Genomic DNA, 18,161 nt, shown 5'->3' with positions numbered 1-18,161 from the left:
GTTTCCACACCATTAGTCTCTTAATTCCTGTCCATTCTACTTCCAAACTATTTCTCAAATCTATTTTCTTCATTCTCACCACTACTCTTTTGGTTCCACAATAACTCTGAATTCATCTCCCTGATCACTCAGTGGGATTTAAAAACTTCCTTGTCTCCCTATGTTCCTGGGACACAGAGATTATGCCCACATCATGGCATTAAGAACATTGTACTCTACATAATGGCTGTTTGTCTTCCATACTTGGCAAAAGTGAGGAGCAGATTCTGTAACTGAGGAACAATATTTTCATTCACCCCCTTTCCCTGGCAACTAACAGTACCTGGACTGGATCCAAAGTAGGTGCTGAACAAATGGGTAAATATAACCTCTTTCTCTCCAAACTATGATCCCTTTACATACACACACCTGCTTAGAAAACGTCAGTTCCTCATCACCTCCTGGATTATTCATAATAGAAACAGAGGCCAAAATCCATGTGTCATGCAGAGTAAACTATTTACCTAAGTTACGTTATTTAAGATTCAGAACAACTCTATCAATTAGGCACAATGAAGAGTGAAATCTCAGGTCTCAGGTGAGCCTACCTGTTGTTAATATTATGGCTCCAGCACCTAGTTATATAACTACAGAAAACAGTAGCCTCTACCTCCTAGGTTTGATGTGAAAACTAAATTATATGTATAAAGTATTAGCACAATGTCAGGCACACAGTAAGAGCTCAATAAATGTTAGCCTCATTATTTTTTAATAATACTAATTTTACAGATAAAGCTTAGAGAAATTAGGTATCTTGCCCAAGATCCTGAGTCTAGGAAGTAATAGCATGCCATGTTCACGCTTCTGGCCAAAAAGAATCAAGAATCTCCCCAACCATTTTCCACCCCATACCCAGGCAGAACTGAACAGGTTCGTACCCTTATGTGCTCCCAAAACACCCCTGTATCTACCCTCTTCCAATGTGGTATTTACTGCACTAGTCGCAATTACCTTTTACCTGACCGTTAAATTACAGTTCTATCACACAGGTCTATCACCAGTGTCTAGTACAGTGTCTAGAACACTGTGGGTGTTTAATAGATTGTTGAATTCACAAATGTTATTTTGTTTTACCCTATACTTATACATTCTGGAGTTCCTTCACTCTCCCTGCTGCTCTTCTCCCAAAGTGCTATTCGTTTTTCAAGACCAAGGTCAAGTTACTTGCTTGGAAAATATTCTCATGTCTCAACAGTAACGTTAAATAAAATAGTTCACATGAAGCTTTCTAGTTCCTAACAAATAGTTGACAGTAAAATAACAATAATTTATTTTTCCTCTTCCACTGACCCCTACCGTATTTTATTAACTATTCTAAAATGTACCACAGTAAATCTATTTCGTGTGTTTGATTACACCGAGTTAGCTGACACTGAAAAAACTGTATCTTATTTATCTTCATATCATAGTACCTGCAACATAATTGGTTTTACTAAATAAATCTATAAATTTAAATACCTTCTAAATATAACTAAAACCTTCTGATGCCTGAATAGGATATAGCTTTTCAAATTATGATGCCTATTAAGACAAAACTAAAAATAAAATTCCACCTGACTTTATATCTGCTTATCCAGAGACAAATGCAACCATATGATTTTAAGCAGATCATTACCTAAATGACTGTTTCCCTAAGTATGTAATAGGGTTAATAACTCCCTGTTAGCTCCAAAAACATACTTTTACCTATTTATAAATGCCTTGGGACATTTTATGCTAAGCAAAGTAAGTCAATCAGAGAAAGACAAATATCATATGATTTCACTCATATGTGGAATTTAAGAAACAAAACTGATGAACAAAGGGGAAGGGAAGCAAAAAACAGGGAGACAAACCATAAGAGATTCTTAAATACAGATTAAAAGCTGAGGGTTGCTGGAGGGGTGTTCGGTGGGGGGATGGGCTGAATGGGGGATGGGCATTAAGGAGGCACTTGTTGGGATGAACATTGGGTGTCATATGTAAGTGATGAATCACTAAATTCTATTCCTGAAATCATTATTACACTGTATGTTAACTAAGTTGGATTTCAATTAAACAATAAGTAAAAAAAATGGCTCTAAACATTACTCAAATGTTAAAATCATAAATTTATAAACAACTTCTCAAAGTTAGCACTGATAACGAAGTGCAAAAACAGTTACTTTTTCCTGAAGTTTGGAGAGCCAGCTAGTATTCCTCATTAATACCTATGGAGCTTTTGCGATGTGTCTCTTAACTGGTATTTCAACATGGCTATTAGCAACCTTCTAAACAAAACTCATGCCGTCCGTACTTTTTGGCAATACAACTTTGATATAATAAGAAACAAAAAAAAACTTATAAGCATATGTAGCAAAAAATATTTCAAACAAATATTTATTGAACATTTTCTATGTGGAAAGAAAATTTTAAATAAGGACCAAAAAGCAATCTAATGTTGTGTTATTTAATGTTTATCCTAGACATTTTAATTAGGACCCTAATACTAGCATGTAGTAACTTTCCATCCTGTTTCCCATATGAAACTAATGAATACTAACCCTAATGAATACAATAGAGTACTCTGGCACACACTTTCTTGTTTTTCACTGCTCAGCTGAAATTGAGTTGATAGGTTGTAAAGTTTTTTCCAGTTGCTGAGCAATGCAAATCCATGGTATTCAAACTAGGGATTTTCAAGAGTTGGGGAGTTACAGAACTATTATATGATTTTGCAACACAAGTATATAAACAAAAAATAAAAGATCTTTTAGTATTGCCCACCCTTTCAATTTATAGTAGGAAAAATATAGCAAAGGCTCCAGATACATAAATTCCTATCAGTTAAGGAAATGAGAAAAGATGATGTCATATAGTATTTAATTTTTTAAGTAAACTGTGTCTGTATACAGACACTGACATTATAGGGAATAAGTTTGGAATTCACAGTATACAACAGCATCATGTCTTAAACAGTGTTATTAATGGAAAAGGCAAGTATTTACATTAATTATTACAGTAATTATTATTGAAAAACTGAATCACAGGATTGAAATCTATGAAGGACAGGACTCCACAAACCAAAGCCTAACTCTCGGTTTAGGTCAAAAATCATAAAGATTTAACTACAAAAATATTATATAAAATAACTTCAATCTTAAACTAATGCCTGCTTCACTCACCCAATATAGAGCTCCAAAAGTTTCCTTTGAAGCTACTAATACTACCTAGGGTAGGCCTTTATGGTATCAACTGTTACAAAGGACAACACTTGCAGAAGCAAAAAAAAAATTGTACTTAAAACACTGGATAACAAGTAGTTAGCCAATCATAGAGTTGTGTTTTAAACTATGAATATATAGCTTTGTGGTATATTTTTTAAAAAAGCATTTTGATCCACCATCTCAAAAATTTCATTCTATTAATACATGCTGAGAACTAGCTACTGAATAGTTTTTTTTTTTTCAAGTTTACACATAGTCAACAAATCATCTCAAAAAGCCAACTGCCATGTCAGAAAGCTTCAGTTGCTATTCTACATCTAGCAATACTAAAGTATATCTTAGGTTCCTTTTCTGTTCAAAAAAAAAAAAAAATTTCAAACTAAATATAAATCCTAAGGACCCACCAATGTCCCAGACCAATTGGGACATAATCTCACTATGCAACGTATGCCATTCATTTTTTATTAAAACTCCATTTTTGAGGTCCTATTACATGCTAAATGCTTTACATATGTTATTTCATTTTGAGCCACACATTAAATACTGTAGAGAATCACTATTAGTCATCTTACAGATGTAAAACCTGATGCTCAGAAAAAGAAGAGAGATTCTCAAGATCACCTAGTATATATATGGCAAAAATGAGGATTTTAACTATAAAGTTCATGCCCTTGTCTCTAAACTTGCATGTTTGGTAAGTAAAAGAAAGACATAGGACTCTCTACTATTCCATATGGACACTGCGTATATGGGGGTTTTTTTAATGAATTAGAACATTTATACATAAATAGACTTGCTGAATAAACTAGCATATATATATATACATATATTCCATTTCCTCAATTTATAATTTTTCTTAGAATACTAAATAAATTACATGATTACTATGCTTTCCTTATTCTGTAGACATGGTATAACAGTGCCAAACTTACCACGGGTCACAACTTAAGAAAAATACTATGTACTGTATTTAGAAGCTGGATACTAATAATTTCCAATCTAAATTCTCTATTTCTTTAGAAAATGCTGATGATTCTGCTGCAATTAATAAGATCATACAGATGAATGGATAAAGAGTATGTGATATATATATACACACACACGCTTATATATACACATATACACACAATGGAATATTATTCAGCCATAAAAAAGACTGAAATCCCCCCTACTTGCAATAACATGGATGGATCTAGAGTATAATGCTAAGCGAAATATGCCAGTCAGAAAAACACAAAATACGAAATTTCACTCTTGTGGAATTTAAGAAACAAAATAAATGAACAAAGAAAAAAAAGAGATTAAAAAAAAAAACAAAAACAAAAACCCTACACCCTTAAAAATAGAGAACAAATGGTTCCCAGAGGGAAGGTGAAGCAGGGGCATGAGGGAAATAGGTGAATGGGATTAAGAGTCACTTATCTTAATGAGTAATACATGGAATTGCTGAATCACTATGTTATACACCTGAAACTAACATAACACTTTGTTAACTACACTGGAATTAAAACAAAAAGAAATACAATCATATAAAATTAAATAATCTGAGAAGTGGAAAGACCATGCCTTCATCTACCTCATGTATATGTCCCATGTGATAATCAGACAGGATTTAAACTCAATTTTCAACTTCAAAATATTATTATGCTAAGTTAGGATTCCTTGAAACCAAATGCTCTTTGCAAGTAAACAGCACAGACTGATAAACTGATAGATGAAAATAATATAAAGGAAATACAGGGGAGTTAAGACATAAACCGATTACGACTTAGGTGATAAAAGATATTTTATATTCCACAAATCAGGCTGCCAAATGAGAGAAAAATTTAAACTATCAAAAAGCTGTAAGAGGAGAGATCGTTCCATAAAATACTTTCCATTTCATACCTTCTCTTTACAACTTACCAAAAAAAACCTTTTTGGTCTGTGATGTACCTTGCAATACAAACAAAATTTAACACTAAGGTAGGATAAAAACTGTCCAGATAATGTGCGCTTGTGGTCATAACTGATGTAACTGTCCTTTTCTTTAACTTTGCCTAAAATATCAGTAATTAAAACCTCTTGATACAAATATTGAATCATTATGCCGTAAACCTGAAACCGTTAGATATCAGTTATATCTCAGGTTTTTTTAATGGCGTATCTTTACTTACAACTTCTGCGAAATACCTTCAGTTACTTTCACGAACCATTTGATTCTGCGAATTAACCGTATCTATGTTTCTTGGCTCTCTTTTTCCTATTGGGCTTTCTTTTTTATTGTCTGTAATTTAATCTAATTAATTATTGATTTACTGTTGAAATTTGCCTCAAATTAGTAGTGATGGTGCCAGGGTATGGGGGACAAAGTCTTCAAACCATCGCACCACCAAGGACCAGGTCCTGGGACAGAGGGCGCTATGTACTTACTTTTTTTCTGGCGTTTTTGTTTTTTGTTTTAATTATGCCCTCACCAGCGTAACTCTCCCTCGGCCCCTGGCCCCTCGCCCTTCGCCAGGTGTTCCCACAACAGTCACCACCCTTTCCTCCCGACAGCCTCGCCCCCTTAGCACTCTACCACCCACCTAGGGGGCCCTGGGGGGCCTTGCCGGATTTGTCCCCCCCGACCCCGGGGACGCCCTCCCTCACAACTCTCCCGGGGTCCGAGCTCGGAGAGGGCGCCCACCGCCTCCTCACACCCCGGGCCCGACTTCTGCCCCCCACCCCCCAGATCGGTTCATCCTCCCCAGCCACCTACCGCCTCAAGATCGGGGAGGATTTCGGGGCAGCAGCGTTGCCGCGCTCAACCCAAACGCGGCGGCCCAGCGCCCCGCTGCCCGTCGGGGAACGGCTCCAGCCGCGCGTCCGCTCGAGGCCGGGGGCGGCGGCAGCGGAGGCGGAGCCGACTGCGGCTCCTAGGGGCTCGAGGCGGCCAGGGGGAGGGGGCGGGGGCGGGGGCGGGGCCTGCGGGGCCGGGGCCGGAGCTCCGCCGCGCGGGGCCAGAACCGTTAAGCCGGCAGCGCGCGCGCCTCCCCGGGCGTGCTGGGCGAGCGGGGCTTCTGGCTGCCCGCGCGCAGTGCGGAGGAGGCCGGGGGTGGCCTCTCCGAGGTGCTGGCAGGCTCGCCCTGGACGGGGCGCGCCCGCATAAACAGCCTCCGGGACCCCAGTCGGCGGCCCTGCTCGCCGGAGACTGGGAGACGCGAGGCGAGCCGCCTGCGCCGGGCGGGCGTCGGGCTCCAGGCAGCGACTGTGAACGAGGCCGCCTCTGTGAGCGAGGCCTCCCGCGTCAGAGATGCCGGCCGGCCCCGACGGCGCGGGCCGCTCTCCCCGCCGAGTCCTGCTAGGATTCGAGCTGCCAGCAACGGTTACCTTAATCTCACTCAGACTGCCGTCCCCAAAGACCAAGAATGGTTGAAGCACCTCCATCCGAATCTTTTATTTTCAGCCTTCACCTTTATTCTTTCATTTCATTCGCCCCTCTGGGTGCTGGCAGGAGGCAGGAGGCGTGGGGCGGCTGCCCGGGGGAACGGGGTAGTTTGGTCGTCCCCGGGCTCACAGCCCGGCGGGCGCCTGCGCTAGCTGGCACTTGGGGGGGGTGGGGTGGGGGGCATGCTAAGTACTGTGCCGGAGGAGCAGATTTAGGCTGGGAGCGCAGTACCTGACTCGGGGCTAGGGCGTCGGAGCGGTTTTCAGAGCTGGGCCCCTGGTGTGTTGCATTTGGCCCGAGGAAAGAAGGCAGGAAAGGAGGGGAGAAAGTGCCCAAGGCAAAATGTCCAGTGTGGGGTAGCTGGGGTTGGGGAACGGATAGTGGGGAAATGAAACAGAAGAGGACATGAATTAGGTCTTAACTCTTTCTTAGTTTGTCCTTTTAAGTATTTTGCGAGATCATTCTGACTGCCGTTATAGAGAGCAGATTTTGAGGGCAGGGGGATACAGCAGTGTTAAATAGGCCCACGAGGAGGCTTCCTGGGAGGCATTTGCAATGATTCCAGTAAGAAATTATGTCCTAGAAGTAGCGAAGATCTGAGCGATATTGCTGAAGTGAAATCAACGTTTAGTGACAGATTGGACGGAAGGGTGAATAAGGGAATCTAGGTAACTCGTGAGTTTCTGACTTGGGCAAACAAGTGAATAGGTGGTGGTAACATAAGGTAGGGAATGCGAGAGGCTGAACAGATTTGGGGAGGGAAATGATCAATTCAGAGTGGGACTCATAAATATATTATAATGGGATATTTAAGTTGAGGTATCCAAACAGCTATTTTAGAAATACAGAAAATATATAGCCATACATACATATGCCTATATACATACAGACATATGTCATAGGCATTTAATGGGCAATAATGGAATATTAGGAAAGGGAGGTTGATTGAGAAAATTCATGCATTCTGGAAGAAGTATTTAGAGAACTCAAAAGACAAGTAACATCCAAAGGAGGTTGTGTAAAGGCAAAAGAAAGCTTGTCTAGAATAGGGTAAGAAGGAATGCCTCTCTGAAAAGGGATCATCCAGGTACACGTTAAAGCTGATGAAGAAGACTAGGAAAAAAAGTGTCTAGGTTAGCAAAATTTAGATATTAGTGCCCTGGGGCAAGAAAAACAAAATTTGGCAAAATTCAGAAACTGATATGAAATCAGTATGGCTGGACAAGAGAAAAAGCAAGAAGAGAATCTTGAAGATGAGTTTGGAGAGATGGGAAAAGCCAAAAGCATACAAGGTTTTGTAGGTTCCAGTAGGGAGGTTTAATTTTATAAGAGCAATGGGAAACATTGAAGGGTTCCTGTGGGGCACTAATGTGATAGGATTTACCATTTTTAAAAAGGTGTGGTTTCAGAAGCACTTTCATGCAACGTTAAGATTTTGCTATTTAAATGTTTTAGAGACAGAGACAGTTCTAGCAGGAGAGGGGCAGAGAAAGGGGGACAGAAGATCCAAAGCAGGTTCCACACTGACAGGCTGACAGCAGTGCGCCCGATTTGTGGCTCAAACCCACAAACCGTGAGATCATGGCATGACTTGAGCGAAGTCTGACGCTCAACTGACTGAGCCACCCAGGTGCCCCCCAAGTTATTGCTATTTGGATGTAGAAATAGCTTCCAGGAATACTCCTACCCCTACTGAGACAACTTACCTGGCATCAGAACCTAAAAAGTGCAGGGTCAGAGGCATGGAGCACCAGTAGTCTGTGGACAATGGAGTCAAATCTTTCCAACCCCCAAGATGTAGAAAATTATAAGTGTAGGATTCAGTTCTCATCTGTAGTCAAAACAGAAGTTTTCTTCAAGAATATATTTAACATTATAACATATACATTTATATATATCACACAATAAAATTAGTTTGTATATATTACTATATGAAATCAACAGAAATTATTGTGACAAAAAAGTGAACCAGAAGAAAAAAAAATTTTTTTTGATCAAACCAAAAACAGCGCGACAGCGAGACAGTGTGAGAGAGGGGGAGAGGGCAAAGGGAGAGAGGAATCCGAAGCAGGCTCCACATTAAGTGCGGAGCACGATGCACGGCTCCATCCCATGACGCTGGGATCCTGACCTGGGCTGAAATGAGGCACTGAGCCACCCAGGTGCCCTGAGACACATTTTAAATAGAAGTAATAGACTCCAAATTTTTTTGGTAATTGAAGGAGAATGAATCCTATAAATACACTGAAACTTTAAACTTGAAAAAATTTCTTGTTCATTTGAGTAGAGATACTAGCATCTACAAGGATAGTCTAGAATTGATAATACCCTTCTATGACAACAGCTTGGCAACAGGTTAGTAATTTCAAAAATATTTAAGGTTAATCACACTGATCAAGAAAAACTTGAAATGTTCTGTAATCACTAAGCTCACATAAGGAACTCCACAGGTTTCCCCAAAATTAGCACTACTAAAACCTGACATATTATTACTAAATAAGTTATGATTGAAATCAACTTCTCTAAATTTTCAATAATAAAAAATAAATTTTGATCAACTATGCTGAAGATATTACCAAACTATTTACTTTCACAAAGAAAATGTGTTACAAAATTTTCAAAGGAAGAGTCAATCAAAATACATAAAAGTTAGGCACCTGGGTGGTTCAGTCCATTGAGCGTCCAGATCTTGATTTCAGCTCAGGTCATGATCTCACGGTTCTTGGGATTGAGCCTGGAGTCGGGCCTGCTTAACATTCTCTCTCTCCTTCTCTCTTTACCCCTCTACTGCTTTCTCTCTGTCTCTGTCTCTCTCAGAATAAATCAACTTTAAAAAAAATACTTCGAAGTTAAAAATATAGGTTAAGTAGAGGGGTGGTTCAGGCAGTTAAATATTTTTAAGGATTTTTTTAATGCCTGGCATTTGTCAGTCAGCTTTTTAAAATTTGTAACTGGTTGTCATTGCATTGCTTCTCTCATTCTAAGTAAACATTCACTTTGGTTTAAAAAAAAAAAAAAAAGGTTTGGGGGCGCCTGGGTGGCGCAGTCGGTTAAGCGTCCGACTTCAGCCAGGTCACGATCTCGCGGTCTGTGAGTTCGAGCCCCGCGTCAGGCTCTGGGCTGATGGCTGGGAGCCTGGAACCTGTTTCCGATTCTGTGTCTCCCTCTCTCTCTGCCCCTCCCCCGTTCATGCTCTGTCTCTCTCTGTCCCAAAAATAAATAAAAACGTTGAAAAAAAAATTTTTTTTTAAATTAAAAACCTTCACAAATCCCTTTTTAGCATCTTGTGCTATTTAACAATCATTTTATTATTGCTATCAATATTAAAAGAAGTTACATTAAAATTCATTGTCAATTTCCTCATAGTTAGTAGGTGATATTCCTAGCTAGTCTTATGATATTATATGATAAAGAAAATAAATACATGTAATATTTTATTACATAAAATGCTCTTAAATAAAGCTGGATATAACATCGAATTCATAAAAGTATTTTTTAAACAAAAGTATTCTATTCTTTGTGAAATACATACTGAGGGCAAACATTTTTCAATTTTCTTTCCACAAATGAGTTACAGACAATGAACAGCAGGGGGCACAAAAGTCAAGTTACTCTCTACAGAGCAAAGCGCAATAAAATCTCCTGCTGTACTGGAAAGCAGATCAATTTTGGAGGCAGACAGACTGATTCCAGCGGGCGCCATCACATATAAGCTGAATGACCTTTAATTATTTAGCCACTCTGAACTTCTTCAGTGGTAGGGTCATAACTATGACATAGAGATTTAGTATCAATATATATGTAAGGCAGATCAGTAAACACTAGGGGTTTTTTCGTCAGTGCTTATATCATACGTAGATATAGATATATGTGTACATGTGTACCAAACCTACCAAATAAGTGCAAATTTACATTTTATAGTAATTTGTGAGACTATGCACATGGAAAAGGTTATGATTTCATAACATACAGGCACAGGTATAGCTAAATCAAAACTAAAAACAAAAGCTAAACAAAGGAAATGGTGTTATTTACTCATATCCAACGAAAGCTTTTTCTATACAAGAAATGTGAATGCCCAAGAAGGTGGATGCGAACATGTGTGTGCATGGTATAGGGCAGTGTTTCAAGAGTAGGATCCGGGAAAACTACACCAAAACCACCCAGGAGTGCTTGTTTTGAATGCAGATGCCTGTCCTACTTAAAATGCTCATCTACGAGAGAGTGACACTCAATTTCTTCTGGTGAAACAGGAACGGGAACATGTGCTTCCTAGGCTTCTCGTGGCTGTTAAACGGCATGTGCTGTGAGGCCAGCCCTGTACCTGACACACAGCATTATTAGGATCTTCTAAATGACATATGCACACTCACACATGACTTACTCAAGAATAATTGATCGTGGTTCCATTGTTTCCCTCTTTTCTAAGAAGAACTAAGCCATCTTTTACTCCTTTGGACGGCAGGGGACAAAAAGAATCCTTTTCTGATTAGTGACTATGATCTATTCTTGCAAAAAACATTTTCCCAGCCCTTTGTGTGTTTCGTATCTGTACCAGGCATTGGAAGAAATGCTCTACTTTGACTAAAACTGGGTACAGAGTCTCATAAATGTGATTTAATTAAAAATTTATTTTAGTTCATAAAGGACTTAGCCTAAATATATAATTGGTTAACTTTAAAATTTAAGATTTTATCAATGAAATGCATTGGTTTGGATTTTAATAAATTTTAAAACTTCAAGAGGCTAAATGAAAATGGAACGTGATCATCACATAGCATTCTTATCTATTGATCAAGAGCAAAACTTACTTTCCAACTGTTAATCTGGCACAGAAACTTTTAAAAAGTTGGACTATCTTCCATCACCCAGGAATAAGCCCTGTTAATGTTTTAGTGTTAATTTTCCTTAGTTTTTTGAACACATACACCTAAAATCATTTTCTTCAAAAAGTGGATTATATTGTCCATATTGATTTGTAATCTGACTTAGTCACACAATGTTTTATGAGCCATTGCCAATTCAATTAGATGAGAAATTTCATCATTTTGTTAATGACTACTTATTATTTCATACTATGAGTGTACTATAACTTATTTCACCTATCCCTTATTCCTGAATTGAAGGACTTCTTGCTTTTAATCCCTAGTATGAACACAAATGTGATAAACATCATTGTACAAATATATTTGTTCTTTTATCCAGGACACCTTTAGGATAAATTCCTAGAGACAGAATAACTACATCAAAGACTGTGTGGTGTGTGTGTGTGTGTGTGTGTGTGTGTGTGCGCGTGCGTGCTTCCTCCTATCCTCAACATTACAGGGATTAATCATTCTTTGATTCTTTGTTAATATGCTAGGTAAAAAATAGTATTTCTATGTTTTAACTCACTTTCTTTGATTATGTGTTATTACTTTTTGTATTTCTTCTTTCATGAATAGGTTTTTTTCATGCCTTTAGTCCCTTCCTATATTACAAAGATTAACTCTTCTTACTAATTCAGAAAGACAATTTATCTTTTGGCTTTCGTTATACTTTTTTTTCACACAGAAGTGTTTTGTGTTTTTGTTTTTTTTTTAATCATACAATCTATCAATCCTTTTGTATGATTTCTGCTTTGGGGTTTTACTAAGAAAGTTTTTACTTAACAGAAGATTATATGAATGTTCACCTATATATTCTGTAACAAAATATAAAGTCCAGACCCAAGGGATAAGAATTTAACACACTAATTTATTCAATCATTTATTCATCCATACAACAAATCTGTTGAACACAAATACACTAAACACTATTGTAAATGCTGGAGATAAGGCAGTGAACAAGATCACCAAGGTTCCTCCTATTGTGGAATTATATTCCAAAAGGAAAAAGATCATGCAGCATACAATTTAATGTGGGGTTTCAAATTAGTGGGAAAGGAATGCGTTGGTTACTCAATACACAATGCAGGTACAACTAACCATTAAGAAAAGAAATAAATTAGATTCTTATTTCATACCTTACACCAAGTGCATTGTAAATAGATTTTAAATCTATACTTTTAAAAGGAAACCATGAAAATACTAGAAAAATATAAGTGAATATTAGATGAAGAAACATTATATAATGTTCTTCCTTTTTTTATTATTTTAGAGAGAGAGAGAGAGCACACGAGCAGGCAAGAGAGGCAGAGGAGGAAAGAGAGAGAATCGTAAGCAGGCTCCACACTCAATGTGGAGTCTGATGTGGGGCTCAACCCCATGATCCTGGGATCATGACCTGAACCGAAATCAAAAGTAGGTCACTCAACCTATTCAGCCAACCAAGCACCCCGACATTATATATGTTCTTAAACATGAAAACGCCTTTGAGTAATAACTCAAATCTATTTTGGAAACACCATCTTATTTTTATTTTTTAAATTTTTTTTAATGTTTACTTACTTATTTTGAGAGAGAGAAAGAAAGAGAAAGACAGTGTATGAGTGACTAGGGGAGGGGCAAAGAGAGAGGGGGAGAGAGAGAATCCCAAGCAAGCTTCATGCTGTCAGCACAGACAACTGACCCACCCAAGCACCCCCCACCATTTTATTTTTTTTTAAATGGAATATAACGAGGCAGTATTTGAACAATAATCTTTATTAGTGTATTTTCAAAGGTACATATAATCCTGAGCTACGGCATTTAGACATTTATCATTTACTCTTTTAAGTTTACATGTATTTTGCTCCAAATTCTCTGATGAGTACATTTTCATACTAGTCAGGAACATAAATACTTTATTATTCTTACCTCTTGAATAGCCAATTAATTTACTCATATCATCTCATCATCTTAATTCTACTACATTAAAGGCGTTAGAACATTTCTTCTCAATTAAGCAATTTCTTTTTCAAAACTGCAAAGATAGGCAGTGCGAGAGCTGATTCCTTAAATCCTAGTGAATTCTTAGAAAACTATGTTGCTTTTTGTCTTTGATCTACTTTCTGGAATAAATTGGGTAACTATCTGACCAGCTATATTTGAAAAGAATGATAAGAGTAACTACCTCTAATCTTCACATTTTAGCTAGTGTAAAATGTCATAGGCTCTCTTCTCATATAAGTAGTCCATAATTAGCCCAAAGAGGAAAAATTTATTATGATCTAATGAAAAGGAGGGCAACCCAGTGTAAATATATCTTTGTTTAAATGGTTAGTTTTATAAAACATGTTATGTGAAATACTTCCTCCAACATCTATAAAGGAATACATACAGATGATTAACATTAAGTTTCATAAATCTAGACCAGAACTTTTATAATTAGTAAATAAAAAAGCAGACAAAAATGAAAGACAAAACTCCTGTGATCTTTGAGAAAAAACATTTATCCAACATCATCTCCAACTGTGGACAAATAAATATTTTCATTCTTGTATTTTAAGTTACTACCAAAATATTGTATCTTTCTACAAACAACAAAAAACAAGCATACAGTATCTAGAAATGGTTTTTATCTGACAAGAACGTCAAGTCTTTGAAGGTACACTCAATTGTTCTTCCTGAATAAGGTCACTATGATCTTAGGTTAAAGTTACAGTAAGCAGTTCAAGCAAAATGCATATTGCTTAGATTTTAAAGCAAGCAATTTTGACACTTTTTAATTAAAACGTGAGTATAAATGTGAAGCTTTTGTAGAAACATTTATAAATACTCCTTGGGAATACTCACAGATCAGCAAGTAATGGAATAACTGATTTAAAAATAACGAAAGGGTGATGTTATGTGTAATGTTTGGTGACAAATCCAAAAATACCTTTAAGAGATGTAAAAGAACATGAAGACACAGTTTTTATTATTCGGAGCTTGAAACCCTAGCAGCAAAACAAACTATTTGCATATAATGTAGTGCAATGAGCATTTGTTCATAAAATACTCGTAAAGTCTTGAAACTTTATACATAAACCAGAATGGGATCCATTAGGATACATGATTTAAAGATGTCCAGAGTAGCTTATCAAGAACTGCTAGATACTCTCACCTGCATCACTGAATCATAAGCGAGCTTACGCAAAACTATGTTCTGGATAACTCACTCTTATGGCTCCCCAGTAACAAGCTCGGATAAGACAGATCAAACCTAAGAGATAAGCAATTGCCCAAGAAACATAGGTTGCATGAAATCGCCTTGCAAAGTCTTGGGTGCCAACCTAAAATAAAAAGCAAATATAGTAATAAAAGATCAAAAACTTTAAGCAAACACTGCTTAGAGAACTTGTATAGGCTTACATGCGATTTTTATGAAATCTATCCCGGAGGCCATAAAATCCCTACGAACTATGAGTTGTCAAATTTGTTGACTATCACTGACAGAGTAAATTTTAATAAGACAATACTGTTAGTTACATTAACTATAAATTTTACGAAATAAACAAAAAAGCCCACTTGATTAAGTTTATTATTATTATTATTATTATTACGAAATAAACAAAAAAGCCCACTTTAAGTATTTAAATCTGTAATCTGAACTCCGTAGTGTTATACGACACAACAGGAGTGTTTAAATAATATGGGACGAGGGGACACAAAGGAGCATGGGAAGTAAATGGAGACAAAAAAGATCAGTAACTCCTCCTTCTCCTGGGACCGAATAATCCTCATGCCAACTATGTAGCTTCAGTCTCCTCTAAAAATAAGCCATCCCCAAAATGATAATAAATGTGTGCTTCATAGAAACAAAGAGAATGGTTTTTCAGAACTTCGTAGCTGATTGAGTATTGCCTTTGCTTTGGCCATGGCACTAAATAAAAACAGTGGCCCTCTGTTAAATGGGTGGTAAAGTCCCCAACGTCAACAACCTTTAGAGGAGCCCCAAAAGACTATTTCGCAGGATGGGCAACCTCCATTAAAAACAGGCCCACGGAGTGGGCTTCAGATTGCCCACAGGCCTTCAGAAGCTTCCAGGCCTAATATGCCGGGGAGCTCTTTGGGGATCATTGAAGGTTCAGGCCTCATCAATTTACTACTGATAAAGTTGAGAAGAAAGAATTCTAACAGTGAGGTAGAGTAGTACTCACAGTTAATCCAACTCCAATGAAAATACAGATCATTCCAATGGTAATATATGCACAGCAGCGTCTTCGTGGGAGCGCACTACCCACTGAAGAACTGAAAATTCACGACAGCAAAAGAGAGCATTATTCACACGCAGATTCTCCATTTCATCTCTGTGAGTTTGCTTCTACGGTGTTAGTGACATATGTGCTTCCATTTATTTCTTCCATTTGAGACAAGAACATGCATAAAAATGTCATTTTTAATGAGTTAAAATCATAAATGGTAAATTATATTATATTAATTATATAATTTCTATTCTACCCTATTATATTGATTATATTTCATTACTGTGGCTTCAAACAAAGTTCAAGTCTTGGTTATTGACCGTATCCACAAAAGGACGACTATGGTCAGTAATGATCTTCCAAGATAAAAATAGATTTCAAAAAATGTATTCTAAGATGGAAAATACATGCTATCTTGCAAATTGCACTTGATTTTTTGCAGTTATAACAGTTACTATATTTACTTTAGAAAATTTGGAAAACAGAGTAAAGAATAAAAAGGATAAAGGCAATCACCTCTAATCCCATTACTTTAGTCACCTAGTATTTTGGCATATTTTCCTCCAGCCATTTTGTTATTTTTTTATTTTTGCAATTTACCAACCTACGTAAGTATTTTTCTGTCATTAAGTATCCTCAAATTGGACTTCTGATGGATGAATATAACATAAGTTAACCAATTCTTTGCTACTGGATATTTAGGGTTTTCATTACTGTCAATAATGCCAGGTAAACATCATTTAAGAGCATTCTCCTTGGTGTGCCTGGGTGGCTCAGTCAGTTAAGCATCCAACTTCGGCTCAGGTCATGATCTTGCAGTTTGTGAGTTCAGGCCCCATGTCGGGCTCTGTGCTGACCACTCGGAGCCTGGCGCCTGCTTCGGATTCTGTGTCTCCCTCTCTCTCTGCCCCTCCCCTGCTCATGCTTTGTCTCTGTCTCTCTCTCCAAAATAAGTAAACGTTTAAAAAAAATTTTTTTTAAAGCATTCTCCTTAGTTTTCTTTGTTTTCTCAAGATAAATATTTAGAATTAGGATTACAAGATTAAAGAGATTTAACTTTTCAAAATCTTTTAATACATACTCCGAGAAGCCTATGGGAAATCCATAAAAGCATATATTATCGTACTTCTCACCTGAAGTTTTAAATCCAAAAGTTTTTAGTTATTTATACTTCTAATTTTTGTAATTTTCAAAACGATACAAGCACAGCAGAGATCACACAGCCAAATTAGCACTTTCTATTTTTCCTAAGCATAAATATATTAACACATGTATAAGTGCTCAAGGAACGTATGCTGAATAAACGAAATACAGAAATACATTACTTGGTAGGCATACTTTAGAAATTTGCTACTCCAAACAGGTTAACTTTGCAGAACAGAAAAATGGTTTCCTTTAAGTTCCAAATATTTTTTAAAAATGTTATAACTATCATTGCAAATATATATCATAAATATTCCTGAATTCTTGAACTGAAACATAAACGTCTGGATAACCTGAGGTCATCGTCAGCATAGTATATGTTGCTATCTAGAGTTACCAGGGCATATGATTCACTGCCTTTATGTTATATTTAGCCTTAGACTACTTTTGGTTTTAATTCTTATGCAAGCATTTGGTGGTTTGCCCTGCCTTTATACCTCACAGCTGGCTATCATTTCTCATTTACCTGTGTATCGGCCTCTGGCAGTCTAATCTGCCATGGATTACAAACCAACTCAGTTTATTGGAATTATATATTAAATAATAAAAAAAAATCTATATTAAATAAATCAAAAGGTTCTAAGTGAATATTGGAGCAGCTCTTCTGTGAGCTGTAGCACATTAATTTCAGTGCATGAATTCTCCTTTGAAAACCCATGCTCATTTTTCATCACCCAATTTACAGTCACTACCTCTGGGAAGTCTCCCCAGGAAAAAAAATAACCTATTGCTACTCTACACCTCAAGTGCCATGTTATTGCCAGGATAGAGCAATGACCAACGAGCACCTATTGCATAGATTGAAAAAGCTCATATACATTTATTACACAGGTGGAATCTGTATGCAATATGTATTGTTTTGCATGTTGTTAAAACTTTGTATGTGCACATGCTAAAGTACACGTTTGTGACTTGCCCTTTTTCGTTTGCTGAATACTCTACATGAGACTCTTCCATACCCATACGTGGATATGTAGAGATCTAGTTCATTACCACAGAAGTGCCAGTTTACTCATTCTCCCTATTGATGGAGAGCCAAGGGTTTTTTTTTCCTTAACTTTTTGCTATTATAACAATGCTGCTTTGAACACTCCTTTATATTTCCTACATACATATGCAGGAATTTGTCAAACATATTCCTAGGAACAGAATTGCTGGGTTGTATTGTAGACATATCTTCAACTTGAATAAATGCTAAATTTATATCCCTACTCTCTTTATGTGAGAGCTTCCAATGCTC

The 18,161-nt window shown here is 37.3% G+C and overlaps 2 protein-coding genes across 6 annotated transcripts in view; both read right to left on the bottom strand.

The window, feature by feature from the left end:
* The window catches only part of CF2H8orf88 (chromosome F2 C8orf88 homolog), a 36,909-nt gene extending 30,187 nt beyond the window's left edge, over positions 1-6,722 (bottom strand). The window contains exon 1 of one of the 3 annotated variants that reach the window (XM_053208539.1): positions 6,576-6,722. The gene's annotated coding sequence lies outside the window, so the exon portion shown is untranslated. Of the gene's footprint in view, positions 1-5,964; positions 6,101-6,575 lie in introns of those variants that run through there. The other 2 variants (XM_015082870.3, XM_027064260.2) reach the window with 2 other exon arrangements.
* A 3,510-nt stretch (positions 6,723-10,232) lies between these two features.
* Positions 10,233-18,161, bottom strand: part of PIP4P2 (phosphatidylinositol-4,5-bisphosphate 4-phosphatase 2) — a 55,492-nt gene continuing 47,563 nt past the window's right edge. For 2 of the 3 annotated variants that reach the window (XM_015082869.3, XM_015082868.3), the window contains exons 7-8: positions 15,674-15,764; positions 10,233-14,806 (exon numbers count right to left, since the gene is read on the bottom strand). In XM_015082869.3, coding sequence (XP_014938355.1) covers positions 14,663-14,806; positions 15,674-15,764 — 235 coding nt within the window. In that variant the 3' untranslated portion in view covers positions 10,233-14,662. The remainder of the gene's footprint in view (positions 14,807-15,673; positions 15,765-18,161) is intronic. The other variant, XM_027064255.2, reaches the window with a different exon arrangement.

This window comes from Acinonyx jubatus, chromosome F2 (genome assembly GCF_027475565.1).
Source record: "Acinonyx jubatus isolate Ajub_Pintada_27869175 chromosome F2, VMU_Ajub_asm_v1.0, whole genome shotgun sequence".
NCBI lineage: Eukaryota > Metazoa > Chordata > Mammalia > Carnivora > Felidae > Acinonyx > Acinonyx jubatus.
Note: the sequence above shows the minus strand (reverse complement) of the source record. Positions and strands in the feature narration are given on the sequence as shown.